The sequence below is a fragment of the Corythoichthys intestinalis genome, chromosome 6 (genome assembly GCF_030265065.1).
Source record: "Corythoichthys intestinalis isolate RoL2023-P3 chromosome 6, ASM3026506v1, whole genome shotgun sequence".
Taxonomy (NCBI): domain Eukaryota; kingdom Metazoa; phylum Chordata; class Actinopteri; order Syngnathiformes; family Syngnathidae; genus Corythoichthys; species Corythoichthys intestinalis.
Window position 1 is genome coordinate 53,517,840 of NC_080400.1, and position 15,415 is coordinate 53,533,254.

At 39.7% G+C, this 15,415-nt stretch overlaps 1 protein-coding gene across 1 annotated transcript in view; it reads left to right on the forward strand.

Annotated features, from left to right (window-relative positions):
• Positions 1-15,415, forward strand: part of dync2h1 (dynein cytoplasmic 2 heavy chain 1) — a 231,897-nt gene that overhangs the window by 46,056 nt on the left and 170,426 nt on the right. The window contains exon 27 of the mRNA XM_057838672.1: positions 1,590-1,748. Within this exon, the coding sequence (XP_057694655.1) occupies positions 1,590-1,748 (159 nt within the window). The remainder of the gene's footprint in view (positions 1-1,589; positions 1,749-15,415) is intronic.

The window sequence follows — 15,415 nt, forward strand, 5'->3', positions numbered from 1 at the left end:
TCAGATTTCCCTGCAAAACATCCTGATGAACTTTTGAATTCATTCATCCATCAATGATTGCAAATTGTCCAGGCCCTGAAGCAGCAAAATAGCCCCAAATCATGATGCTGATGTTTATAGTGGGCAGGGCAACTTTAAGCACTCATCAGTGACTGGGCACAAACCTGACTGAATTGTTTGATTGAAATTGGTTTCAATTGCTCTTTAAGTCTCCTTAGGCAGAGGGTTCACTTACTTATTTTACCCCCTTCTGTCATTGTTTTTAATTATCCTCATTAGAACATGAAATCCTATAAATGAGGGGTTTTAGTTGAAGCAGACATTTGTTTTTTCATCTGTATGATTTTGACAAATATCAGATCACATTTGATGGTGATTTTCTGCAGAAATATGAGAAATTCCATAAGGTTCAGATACTTTTTCCTACCGCTGTACATACTTTCCCGGCTATACGCCGCCCTTAAAATCCTTTTATTTTTTTCTCCGAATTTGACAACGTGCCTCACAATCCACTGCACTTAATGTATGAATTGTGGTTGTTACTGATGGCCTCGAACCTAATTAACCTAATTTGTTGGAGGATAACTTTATTATACTGCTCCTGCAAAGAGCTCAAGACAAACATTTATCATTCATGAAACCAACAATTGGAAAAAATAAAACAAATAATGAATATATTAGTAAATCAAACAATAATTACTATGTTAAAAGATTAAAATATTGTTCAGAAATGCAGTCCATTGCAGTCCACTGATGTACTAATGCGCCTTGTCAACGAGGTGAACCTTAAGCATGAAAAATATACTTGCTCATTGGTGGTGCACCTTTTAATCCGATGCGCTTTCTAGTGCGTAAATCATTAATTATTAGTATATTTGTTAATGTTGTCATATTTTTAAAAAAATATATCATTTTGAACATTTAATATCTTGTCTTTGTAATGTTTTCAATTAAAAATATCAGTGGGTTAAAAATGATTTGCAAATCATTGTATTTTGGTTTTATTTATGTTGAACACAATTTCATTACAACTGTGGTTGTACTCTATTTTATTTACTAATTCATGGATTAATAGATTCTATAAACTAATATAGACCTTGTAATTCAAAGTTTGCTATATATATTATATAATCTTACAGACCATAAAATTGGGTTTACCTGCAGTCAATTAGGTCAGTTAGGAGCTGCATCATGAAAATATATGTTTTGCATTTATAGTAACCAGACAACATTTGGTTAGTGTGGCGCTTTTGTATCACATTACACTGCGTCTTATTGAGAAATGCTCAATTAAGTGTAATTTTTAGATGGTTGTGAAAAATAACGATTATGGAAAGGAAAACACTATCACTTTACTGATTCAATAAAAAAAAGTATTTTGCTGTGGTTTCAATCTTTTACCTTGTTGACTTGTTATTTCTTACTCCTCTACCCACCGTGCATGCCAAATTAAAATCAAAAGAACATTGAAGTGTTACTAGTACAAGCAGATAAGTGTGTCTGGTGCGTAAAACATGAAGATGCAATCTGCGTCCCAACTGGAATCTGTCATCTTTATATGTGGTTAACTGTGCGTTTTATGTGTGTAGGACCTTAACAACCGTGCCCACGCAGAGGTGACAATCAGAGAAGCACTAAGAGAATTGGAGTTGTGGGGAGCAGCAGCTACCTTTAACCTAACAGAGTACACCGGCAGCAGTGGCGGAACTCTCACCATCATCAAAGACTGGAAAGATATTGTCAGCCAGGTAGCTACACCCACACATACTGAGCTGCATTTGCTCTCCCATGTTGTATGTAACATGATGACAGATGCATGGTAGAGTTTGGCTGGTGTTGAAGCAAAAAAGCTTTTGTAAATGAGTGTTTTTTCGCCCATTTATTTATTCTAATTTTTTAAAGTCGTTTAAAGGACGTGAGTGGTACATATACAGTGGGGATCGACAGTTTGGGCACCCTGGGTAAAGTTTTGCATTATGTGCATAAAGAAGGCAAGGAAATATGGAAAAATCTCCGAAAGGCATCAAATGATAGATGGCACATTCTTAAATTCAGGGTTCTTAATTATGGGTCTTTGAAATCCTTGAAAATGCTTTGATTTTACTGCAGTGTTTTCAAGAGTTAAAAATGCTCGGACATATTAAGCGCGCAATATTTATCAGTATCCAGTCTAAAAAGGCAAAGCAAATTAATTTGTATAACACAATTCAACACAAGGTAATTCAAAGGGCTTTAGATTGCGTAAAAATCCCAAAACACAAACAAAATTGTACATAAAAATGAAGTCATGAAGAAAGTTAAATAAAAACCCAATTAAAACAGGAAACAGAAATAAAAAACCCAAAAATTAAATGAAAAGCAAAAGTCATATAACTTGAAATCTGTAGTATATGGTAGAGGTGTGCATCGGCACTGCCCTCACGATTCGATCCGATTAGGATTCGGAGGGCCACGATTCTATTCGATTCAGAGGGTCACGATTCGATTCGGCAATGCATAGCGATGCATTAAAGTCTGGGATGCATTAAAATTATAAAGCAAAGCATATTTTTCGTGAATCATGAGGCAACACAAGCGGTCAGACATTAAACAACTTTTTATTGGCTCTTGTGTCACTCGTGGTTCAAGTCAAATGAAAATAGTATACTTTCAGATATATATTTAAAAAAAAAACAGATCACAGCATTTAATTAGTGCTTTGAATGAGATCAGGGCTTTCTCTTTTTTTTTTTACACACAGTAGCAGCCTTTCACACAGTGCAACATCTGAACTCCTGTGCAAAATCAGGAATAACAGTCACCGTATTTTAGTCACAACGACCCATCAATAAAAATATTCAAGTAAATATTAAAGAAAACGACAAAGAAAATATTGTAGTGCAGCAGCATCTTTATCACAAAATGTCAATCATTTACGTGCGGGTCGGGTCGGGCCCGACTTCTCTCTCGCAAACTTTTTTTAAATAAATACTGTATATATTTGTAAACTAAAACGATGTATGGATGTTAAACTAAGGATTACTTGTTATTAGTGTTGCACCGATACCATTTTTTGGGCCCGATACCGATACAGATACCTGGCTGTGCAGTATCGGCCGATACCGATACCATTCCGATACCACTCTGTTTGCAAAAAAACCCCCCAAAAACATATATATATATATATATATATATATATATATGTGTGTGTGTGTGTGTGTGTGTGTGTGTGTGTGTGTGTGTGTGTGTGTGCGTATAACGGATGCAACGATACAGTTAAGTCACGGTTCGGTACGATTTTCGATACAATTCAATACATTTAATGCTCTGAAACTGAAAATACAACTGTTATTATTATTATTATTATTTTTTTTGCTAACAAGCAAAAATAACAGTGCCATCATATAAACAAGCATTTTAGTGCTTAATATTTATGTGCTTACTTCTTACTGATCTGAAGAAAAATTTTGTATATAAGTGCTGAGAACAATTCTTACTGTTTTTAAAGTGGGTCACACTGTTGATTGCTGCAGCTCTCTTAGCAGCTATATTTAAACATCCTATTTGTGGTCCGAGTCCATCTGTAACATGTACTGAATTAACAGTATTTGCAGCATTATCTATAGTCACTGGTATGGGTTGATTTGGCCTGCTTAACTTCCATTCAGTCATGGCGGTTTCTATTTAATCAATGTAGTCTATGAACTACGCGTCGCTCTGGGCTCACGCCGCTGATAGCATGGGATCTAATGTGGTACATCTAGGTTGCTATTTGATGATATCTAGTGTGTGCGCGCGAGAGTTGGCATGGAATCTAACATAGTACATCTAGATTGCTATTTGATGATATCTAGTGTGCGCGCTGCGCCGCTTGAGTGTTTTCTGGCCACAGAAGTCACTTCTGCTCATTACTGCACAACACCAGCATATTACAATCGACTTTCATAAACAGGACGAGTTTGAAGTATGGCGCTCTTAATTTGCCACTCATTGTTCATCATGAAACCATGAGTTTGCTGAGTCTCCCACGGTCTTAAGCTTTCTGATCCCATCGAAGCTACAACAGGAAGCGTTAGCTTACGCATGCTATTCGTTTGTGAATACCATGTTAAATGAGCAGCGTAACATCGCAGATATGCGTTGTAATGTACATCCGTAATAGTGAAGACAAAAGTTTAAATTTCGTGTGGTAATTTCGAGATAAAAACATACAGGTGTAATGCTGTGGGAAGTTAGCTCACGTGGGGAGGACAGTAAATTTGCGTTCAAATGATGCCAGTAGATGGTATCGGCGCCCTAAAAGGTGGTACTCGTCGCTACAGATACCACCAATTCGGGCCGGATCGGCGCCCCCCTGCCGATACTGGTATCGGTATCGGTGCAACTTTACTTGTTATAAAATGAATAAACTGAAAAAAGCAGAGAGAAGACGCTTTGGTAATCCCAAACATGAGCCACAGTTTAGCCAGTGCATTGGTTGCGCACATGAACGCCGTGGCCCTGCCCTCCTTTTAATCTTCCCCTCGCGCTCTAGTGCTCTCCGCGAGTCTACAACTCTGCATCCTGGTATTTCCTTTTCGAATTTCGATATAGAGCACCAAGAGGCGAAAAGCAAACTAAAGATGGGGGGATTGAAAAGGCAAGCATCCACGAGTGGTGTGTAGAAAGGATTTAAATTGATAGTGGAAAATGCATACAGAAAACAGTGTCGGCCTTGCCGAATGCAACAAATGTGGCGCGCACTTTGCTCTCGTACGAGAGCAGATAGATGGGCACCTTCACACTGAGCAGGCATTTTAAAAACTGTACTGGCATAAAAGATGATATTAGTCACACATCGTTATTATCATTTGTTTCGAAGGCTGCATCTCTTCGTGCTAAGCAGGACATCGTGGAGTTCGTGCATGGTGTTCCTTAAAATGTTATTATTTATTTTGTTTCAGTGCTCCTTAAGGCAGCTTGTTCTTTTGATGTGAGTCATTAAAATAAAGAATGTTATTTAAAAGTTTTTTAGTTTATTTTTGTATATGCAGCTGTTCCTCTCCTCGTCAGAGAGGCGTGTCCATGTGAGCACAATATCCCAAACAGAAATATATTCAACATACATTTCCAGTGTTATTTCGTTGTGTACGTGCATTTATAATGATCATAAAAATATGTAGACTTTTTAAACATGAAGAAAAGTTGCGTTTTTTTCTGCCAACTCAAAGAAATTAAAATAAATGTCTGTTGCTGCATTTTGCCAAGTAAATGAGCATGAACTATCCACCTGGTAGAACAGACACACAAATATAAACGATATAAATGTTTATTGAATATGCATCTTACAATCTTGTTTATCTGGGAGAATTTGTTACGAAAGACAGGTTTTAATTTATCATTATGCACATAGGCATCGTCACAATTGTGATCACACAACGCAACCATGCATTGCATCCCCGCATTTGCTCCTCCTGTTGAGTCCTCACAAATAAAACGGGCTCGGGCCTACAAATGAAACGTACATTTTCGGGGGGTTTTCGGGCTCGAGCCAAAAATAAAATGGAAAATTTCGGGCTCTCGGCCTTTAATGCACGCGGGCCGGGTCGGGTTGGGCTGGATTTTTTTGGCCCGAACTAAGCTCTAATCGAGAGAGCAGAGAGATAGGACATAACATAACAATGGCTGAAGCGGAGAAAGAGGGAGCGAGAAAGATTATTGATGCACCTAACACATTGAAAGCAGACATCTGGAGACATTTTGGCTTCTACGAGGTTGGTGGGAAACTTGACCAGAGTTATGCGGTGTGTAAAAAATGAAACATGAGAATAGTAATACAAATGGGGAAACCAAATCCGTTGCATCACCGGAATTGCGCAGGGAAGATTTTTGAACGTACTTTTATATTTTAAAATGCGCTGAATCGATTTGGCTTGTTGCCCACATTGAATCGAATTGTTCATGCCCCGCATCGGGATGCATCGCCGCATCGATTATTGTTGACACCCTTAGTATATGGTCAGTTATGAGTGTGCTGTGGTAATATAGTGGTTTTACCCCTGATTTATAGGAGCTAACTGTTTGAGCACACTTCAGAGCTTAAGGTAACTTGTTCCAGAGGTGAGGAACATCATAATTGAATGCGACCTCACCCTGCTTTGTTCTTGTTCTTGGAACACATAGCAGACCCTTTCCAGACGATCTTAGGGGTCTAGATGCTTGTTAGGGGTCATGTATTTTGTTCCATGGCCATTAAGTGTTTTGTAGACCAGAAGCAGTAATTCATAATCTATCCTTTGACTCATAGGAAGTAGGGGTGTGCGATATGGCCTTAAGTACGTATCACGTTAAATTAAGCAGATTTACCTCGATAACGATAAATAACGATAAATCCGCCCAAGCGGACTGTTAAATAATTTGAAAATCTGAATCAATGCATGAAATACAAATTAACCATTTCTTGTTGATTTATTTACCAGCTTTCAATTTAACGTATTGAACAATTGTACATGCAGTGTAAACATTAAGTATATAAAAATATCTTGTAAACAATAAGCGTTCAATGATTCAAGTATGAACATTTATAACAACTTGTATGACGAACAATGTACAACATTATAATATCAATATGATCACTGTGCAAAAATGTAATTCTAACACAAATGACTTACAGCTTAAAGAGCATATGACACGAGAAAAAAAGTCTTAAATGGCATTATTATGTGAATTAGAATCATATTTTGAGACGATTTGACTATATACAACAATTTAGATAAACACAGATGACGAGAAATTAGTCTTTTAATCTGCCGGTTAGCCACGCCTACCATTATAGGGCTTTAGCATCCCCAACAGGTGGATGACGTCAGCGGTAGACTGGGTTCATCGGTTTTACGATTCAGCCCATTGAGGGGGAATTATTCAGAACGAGGAAAACGCGACGAAGAGAGCCGCAAAATGTCATTGTTTCACTCTCTCTACTCCAATATTTTTACAGGATATTCTTTTTATCCAAGTATTTTCCCCAATAGCTATATAAATGGCTTGAAAAGGACCAGTCAGCCCGTCAAGGGGGAACTATTCACAACGAGGAAAACGTGACGAAGAGAGCCGCAAAATGTCATTGTTTTTGTCTCTTCAATATTTTTAGGGGTTTATTTTTTTATCCAAATATGTTCCCCAATTGCTAAATAAATGGCATGGTCATGACAAATAACAGGAATATGAAATAATAAAAATGCATTCATTCAGGACGACATGGCAAAATTACTCCATAATGGTCAAAACTGTCGACTTAACCTTTACTGTCGCACCTCCCGAACGATATTTTATGACACCTAAATCGGACTTATGTCATTTCCCTTCCCCGGCTTCAGAGAATGTAAACAAACCAGAAGGCGTGACAGCTAGCCGACATGCTAACCCGAACTGAGTGATGTTTCAAAGTCTTCGAAGCGGAAAATCACACATAACTATCCTGGATTATTTGACATGACGACCCGGTTGTCGATTGTCTTCGCGGATCGGCAAACTGCCCGGCGGAGAGCAATTTACAGTTTGTTCCCCGGAGGAGGGTGGCTGGAGTTGTTGTGCAGCTAATGTGCTGCTGCTAATGAGCATTAGGAGAGCTTTTTACATGCCTATCAATGATCCAACGTAAGTAGTCCTTCATTTAAAGGAATTTTGTAGTGTTTACTTTGTAATCGCTGTATTCATATTTGACATAATACAAAACAAGATGTTTACTCACTTCCTCATAAGTCCAATGGTCCCACAGTAAATATCCACGGTGAATGGGAACCTTTTGAAACTCCAAAAAGGCGCATACGCCTCTCCCTCATACAGAATGATTTTTCTGCAGCCGTTTGGCTGGCGTGATGCGAAAAATAAACGTATTAATCCGCAAAATCAGCTCAATCCTTCGTCCTCATACACAACAGTACACTGTAGCGTGAAGAGGACGTCTTCTACCGTACACGTCACAGCGCCCTCCTCCTCAATGCAAGACCGAAGCTGGAAGTCACTCATTTTCATGGCGCGGGATTCAAAAAACTAAATAAAAATAGCGATCGCTTCCACACACATCCAAGTGGCCCATATCATTCAGGGGCATAAAATACCGCGTGTATTATGAAATAAACATGCTTTTTCGTGTCACAGGCACTTTAAACAGTACACTTCAAACAGACAATTTATTGTTAATGGCTGCTGTAACATAATTACTCAACACAAGTGTTTAGTTCAAGGTTTCAGGTTGTTTTTTTTTCAGAGCATTTTTTTGTAATACATGCTGAAAAATAGCTGTGGCCATCAAACGGTCATGTTATAGGCAGCACTGTTGGACTATACTTTATACTGAATGCTTTACTAGAGAAGCTATCAGATACCCCTTTCCCACTGGCCAAAAAACCCATGTCAACCCACTAACAATCGGCTTTTGGTGGCAGTGGGAAGGGTGGAGCGACCCGCCTCGACCCTTGTAAATCAACCCGCCAAGCAACCCGCGTTAAAATCACCTCGGCTCTGATCGTCATGCAGTGTGAAAGCAAAACCCCGGGTCAACAGTCAACACCCTAATCTACGTGGTGACGTAGGCTCTTATGTGATGCGTCATAACAACGTGCCAGTCGCCTCCCATTTAACACGCCCCACAACCGTAGTTACGTCGATGCTCACAACAAAGCTAGTAGAAGAAGAAGGAGCCAGTAGCGCACCACATTGAACAACATGTCCCAGCATTGGAAAGATGATGAGACCTGCCAGCTCCTTTCCATCCGTGGAGAAAGGAGGCTTCCATGTTGCTCTACATTGTTTACTTCCTTGAACTGAATGAATTCGGTCGCACTTGTCGACGTGCATCTTAGCGTGGTGACGTCACGTAACCTTACGCACGGCTGAGGAGGGGTGGGGGGTTAGACGTGTGAAAAAAAAAAAAAAAAAAAGACACTGCTTTTTTTTTTTGTCAACGGGAAAGGTGCCAAATGCCACTTGCTAGTGGGTTGCATTGGCTTGGAAAAGACGCGCGTTGACCCACTAGTTTCAGTGGAAAAGGGGCAAGAGAAATCTCTCACACACACAGATACAAACTAACGCAACATACCGATTGCTAAATGCAGTCCGCGCCCAATCCACTCATTAAGTTCAGCCGTTTCGACAAGGTTAGAGCCACTGTCACAGGTGGTGATGGCAACGCACTATGAGCGTTTATACTCGAAATGCCTGTGGCATGGGTAGGCCTACCAGTAGTTTCACTATATTTATTTATTTATTTATTTTCCCTTCAGGCATGACAAATCCAAACAAACATACAGCATTTATATGTGTTTACAATTACCGTATTGGCCCGAATATAAGACGATGTTTTTTGCACTGAAATAAGATTGAAAAAGAGGAGGTCGTCTTATAACTGCGGTCTAAAAAAAAAAAAAAAAAAAAAAAAAAAAAAAAACTGCGGCCTAGACATATACCCATTCACGACGCTTGATGGCGCCAGTCATCAATGAATCGAATGCTGAACGCGACTCGGGCGGCCAAAGCGAACCCCTGACACGAAGAAGAAAGTGGTAAGAAGGAAAAGAGAAGAAAATACCGGTAATAGAAGAGATAACCGAAAATGGAGAAACTTCGCGACAATTTGGAGAAAAGTGGGTCGAAGATTGGCCAGGTTAACCGGTGTTTGGCCATTCCTTACTACGCGGCGAAACGTCCTACACAATGCTCAGGGCGCTTGCATATGCATTCACACGCATGCGCACATCGGTTGGAAGCGGCGAGTACTCACTATTTTTGTTTTTATTTAGTTATTTAGAACCTTTTCACAGCCTCAAAGATACTTTTTGCATGTATTACCCTCTCATACTTTTAACCATTGTGTTTTTTTGTGTTAGCTTTGAAGCAGTTGACCACATTAGTCACGTAGCGTATTTAAATCGTCCTTATTTGACATAACTACATTTAAGTATTTTCTGCAGGCATTTCTTTAGTACGTTATTCCTGTATGCATCTAAACAAAACAAGTTTAGAGCGCACGGTAGTAATTTAGGTGTCAAATTCGACTAATGTAGGACGTTTCGCCGATGTAGGACATTTTGGCAGAACACCGGCAGCTGAGGAGAAGTTATGACGCAAACTTCAAGTTGATGGTGATAAATGAGGCGGTGTTTTCAAACAACTGCAAAGCGGCTGTGAAATATGGTGTCACAGAGTGTAATGTACGGAGATGGAGAGCTCAAAAAGATCGCCTAAAAAATGCTCAGTCAGAGAAAAGCTTTCCGTGGTCGTTTCTGTATAAAAATTAATTTGGTGTTCAAAAAGTCTTTTTTCAAACTTAAGTCTTGAAAAAGAGGGGGTCGTCTTATAATCGGGGTCGTCTTATATTCGGGCCAATACGGTAATTCAACCCGAAAAGAAAAGGGCTGACGGGAGAAGCCGAAGCTTATTGAAACCCGTCCCCAGTATACCATAAAGGACGCAGAAAATATCAAATATCAAATTTTTGACATTCAGATTTCGTAATGATCACAAGTTTTATTTTTTTTTTAATAATAACCATCCCCTCTGATTGTTCATTTTCCCAATAATCCATAGTTGATCGATGTGCTCGTTATGTTGATTAGATCCAGTAGACTAGTTCATAATTTAGTACTTAGTTTATTCAGTTGATTCGATCCAGAAAAGTATTTATCCGGATCGAATATGTCATTTGGTTCATTGGAGCAATCTTCGAATTGGTCTTCCAACTGTAATTGTGATAAGAGCATAGAGTCCGCTACTTGGGTCATGATTAGTTTTCATAAGCTGCCAGATCTTCGACTTGCTTGATAACTTTCATTTTCTGGTCTTGTGTTTTGACGAAAATTCTGCAATCTGAGGTCCATGTACTCTCAATCTTTCCCGCATTCTTCAGTTGACGTGCTTTTCTTGCTATTTCAGCGTTGCGGCGGGTTAGATTCTCATTGAAGAAGATGTTGGATCCTTTCAGGAGACAACCTTGTTTGAGAAGGGCTACCTTATTCTTTCGATCAGTAAGCTTCATGAGTATCATTGGCGGTTTATTCCCTCGTGAAGCTACCGGAAAGCATTGTTGAATGAATTGCTGTTCCACTCTTATTCCCAATTCTTGTAACTTGTCAGTCACCTGCTTTTCCACCGTTGCGTAGTTTGGTTCATTGTCACCCTGATCAACTTGCGAGTATGCGCGTGTTCTCACTTTGATGCCGGTGAGGAGGAGATCGTTTGCACGTCCAATTTGATCCAGATCCTCTGCCAAAGGTTCCATTTTGTTGATCATCTCTCTCTTTCATCGTCTTCTTCAGTTTCTCGTTTTCAGCCCGCAGCAATTGGAGTTCCTTCAGGATGTCTTGATTCTGCTTCAAGAGGTCCTGATTTTGGGTCAAGAATTCAGCCATAATTTGCTCTAATTTTTGCTCCAATTTTTGCATAGAAGATTTTAAATCTTCCATGTCTTCAGTCTTGTCAGTCTTTTCTCCTCTTTTCGGTGCATTAGGCATATTGGGAGGTTTTCCTTTCCAGCTGGCGGCTGAGTTATCAGAGATAACGGAGCTCAGGAAAAATGCGTCCTTCGCCTTCGAGTGTCTGTGAGATTGACTATAATCCGACTCCATCACGTTCCCATGTCGCATTAGCCGCTAGCGTTAACCGCTACCGTACCGGGCTTCTGTTTGTTTGATTTCCTGATAACCACATGACTTCATAGGTAAGCACACTGACTGCTTTCTTATAGGGGAATGAACATATCCAAACAACACTGAGTCAAAGCGGGCTGAAATATTTTTTCGTTTCATTAAAATACCAAATTTATCGATATGGTCAAAACTACGTCGATCATCGTGAACCATTTTGGTAACGGTAAATTTTCTATAAACTGCCCGGCTCTAATAGGAAGTCGGTGTAACAATTTTATAACCGGTGGAATATGGTCCAGTTTCCCAACTAAACTAAACTAAACTAATGAAGGAAAATATAAATAAAATTTCCCTTCGATGCTGCTACACACTCTTCTGAAGTTGCTTTCCCTTGATGTCCCGTGCCACACAGTTGCTCCCAAGAGTACTGTGCATTTGAGTCCATGCGTGAGTAGTTTGGAATTGAATCAAGCGAACAGGATACAAATACAGTAGTATTTAAATGGATACATGTGCATTTGCTGTGGTTTAGTACAATACTTTTAGTGCATGATCAGTTCCTCTTTTTGTCACATTTTTTTCATGACCTCCACACCCCCTCTGCCAGTCGCCGTTTATTCTGGCTGGGAACCATTTTGCACGGCTTCATTGCCGCTAGGACTCAGCCTTTTCACGTGGCTCTCGATGGACTCCCCTTGTTGCACAAGAAAACAGGCACTTATTTGAGGGCGTTAGAGAGATTGTATTAGCCTTGTTAAGAGCTTTATTTTAAAATTTCCCAAGCCTTTGGGCTCGTAGAACATTTTGGAAGACATTTGTGTACTGGTTAGAAGGCACCATAATTTATTTCTGCATCGTTTGGAAAAAAAAAAATTGGGATACTGTTTAAAAGGTAGTGGAAAAACTGGAAAATTGGTTTTGAAAGTCCTTAAAAAGCACTTGAATTTGTCCATGAAAAAGGTCTACAAACCCTGTACATTGTTAAATTATTATAGATTTTATTTCCATCATTTACAATGAAAATAGCAGAAAACAAAATAAGGGTGACCTCCGGAAAGTTTTGGCAGACACTGGAGTAGTGGGTGACCGATATATCGGCCCATTATATTGTATGGATTATTTTCCAACATCGGCCATCGTCCGATAGAAAAACCAAAACGATCAGGCACCCGCGTGGACAACTGTGGTCGCGGCTGACTGACGGTAGGATCCCGGAAGGACCCTGCAGCAACTTGAAGTCAGGCTGCTACCGGAAGCCCTGTTTTGTAAATATTGTAATATTGTTGGTATTTACTAAGTAACCCTTACACTCTAAATGTAACTCGTAGTATTAGCTCAGCATTAGCTTTAGCATGGCCAGCATCCTCGTCAACTATCACTCTCACTTGTTTAGATTTCGTCTTGATGTCCTATTGGGTTTAATTATTTAAAAGTAATGCACTGTTCTTGCTGATTGTGTAAAAGCATAAAAAGAAGTTTGTCGGTTTCGTAGCACTAGACTGAATTAATCCTGTAAGTCTCAGTCTTGTAAATTTGAAGCTGTTGATTCAATTTTTTTTAAATTGCCTTTTATAATCTACGTGTTTTTTGAAAAAAGTGTATCGGCTTCAAAATCGGCTTTGGATATCGGCAATCGTCAGAATTTTTTTCAAGATATCGGCATTGACATTTGAAAATCCCGTATGGGTCGACCTCTACACTGGAGTCGTGGTACACAATTCCAACATAAAGAGATACTTGTTCACCCTCACCAAAAAAAAAATCATCCTTTCAAGTTTGCAAAAGAACATACAAGCAGTCCTCGACTTTACGACGCCGGTTCCCTGGTTCCCAGTGTTTCTGCTTATATGTATCTGCCTTTTTCTGCCTCCTTTTTTCACAATATGGCCCCAAAGAAAGCTGGGTCTTCTAGCAATGCTGGTCCAGTCCAAAGAGAAAAAAATATCATGAAAACGAAGCTAAACATCATAAAAAGATCAGCGAAAGAAGGGACACTGACAAACAATGGTAAAAACTAAAAGCAGTGTTTTGTTCACCAAGACCTTACGTCGCCAAAGTTGGTGCACATGCTTTCTCAGATATAGCTCTCACCGCCTCTCCTCATTCTTCTCCATCCACTTCTCAGCAGTAGTAGTTAGTACTAGAGATTTCGGATCGGACGCCGATATGGGCCAAAAAATGTGCAACTGTATCGGATCGGCCAACACGGAAAAATTCCGATCCAGACTTCCGATCCAGTTTTTTTTTTTTTTTTAATCCGGTCCGGATTTTCCAGCGCACTGATTTACATAATCCATTCCAGTTTTTGCTTCGGTTTCCCTAAAATCCGGTCCTCATTTTACGGCACACCTTCAACACACTACATTTACATTACCGTCTCCCAATTTACCAAGAGACTTTATCGGTAAAAATGTCAGCTGTGTGGGATCATTCCACCTTAAAGTGCCTGTGACACGAAAAAGCATGTTTATTTCATAATACACGCGGTATTTTATGCCCCTGAATGATATGGACCGCTTGGATGTGTGTGGAAGCGATCGCTATATTTATTTAGTTTTTTGAATCCCGCGCCATGAAAATGAGTGACTTCCGGCTTCGGTCTCTCATTGAGGAGGAGGGCGCTGTGACGTGTACGGTAGAAGACGTTCTCTTCACTATACAGTGTACTGTTGTGTATGAGGACGAAGGATTCAGCTGATTTTGCAGATTAATACTTTTATTTTTTGCATCACGCCAGCCAAACGGCTGCAGAAAAATCATTCTGTATGCGGGAGAGGCGTATGCACCTTTTTGGAGTTTCAAAAGGTTCCCATTCACCGTGGATATTTACTGTGGGACCATTGGACTTACAAGGAAGTGAGTAAACATCTTGTTTTGTATTATGTCAAATACGAATACAGTGATTACAAAGTAAACACTATAAAATTCATTTAAATAAAGGACTACTTACGTTTGATCATTGATAGGCATGTAAAAAGCTATCCTCATGCTCATTAGCAGTTAGCTGTTAGCACGTTAGCTCCACAACAACTTTAGCCATCCTCCTCCAGGGAACGAACTGTAAATTGCTCTCCGCCGGGCGGTTTGCCGATCCGCAAAGAAACTCGACAACCGGGTCGTCATGTCAAATAATCCAGGCTAGTTATGAGTGATTTTCCACTTCGAAGACTTTGAAACGTCCCTCGGTTCGGGTTAGCATGTCGGCTAGCTGTCACTCCTTCTGGTCTGTTTACATTCTCCGAAGCCGGGGAAGGGAAATTACATATGTCCGATTTAGGTGTCATAAAATATCGTTCGGGAGGTGTGACAGTAAAGGTGAAGTCGACTGTTTTGACCATTATGGAGTAATTTTGCCATGTCGTCTTGAATAAATGGATTTTTATTATTTTATATTCAATTTAGCACAAGATTGTTATTTGTCATGACCATGCCATTTATTTAGCAATTGGGGAAAGTACTTGGGTAAAAAGAATATCCTGTAAAAATATTGAAGTAAAGAGACAGAAACAATGACATTTTGCTGCTCTCTTCGTCGCGTTTTCCTCATTGTGAATAGTTCCCCCTCGACGGGCTGACTGGTCCTTCTCAAGCCATTTATATAGCTATTGGGGAAAAATACTTGGATAAAAAGAATATCCTGTAAAAATATTGAGAGTAGAGAGACTGAAACAATGACATTTTGCGGCTCTCTTCGTCGCGTTTTCCTCGTTCTGAACAATTCCTCCTCAATGGGCTGAATAGTAAAACCGATGAGCCCAGTGTACCGCTGACGTCATCCACCTGTTGGGGACGCTAAAGCCCTATAATGGTAG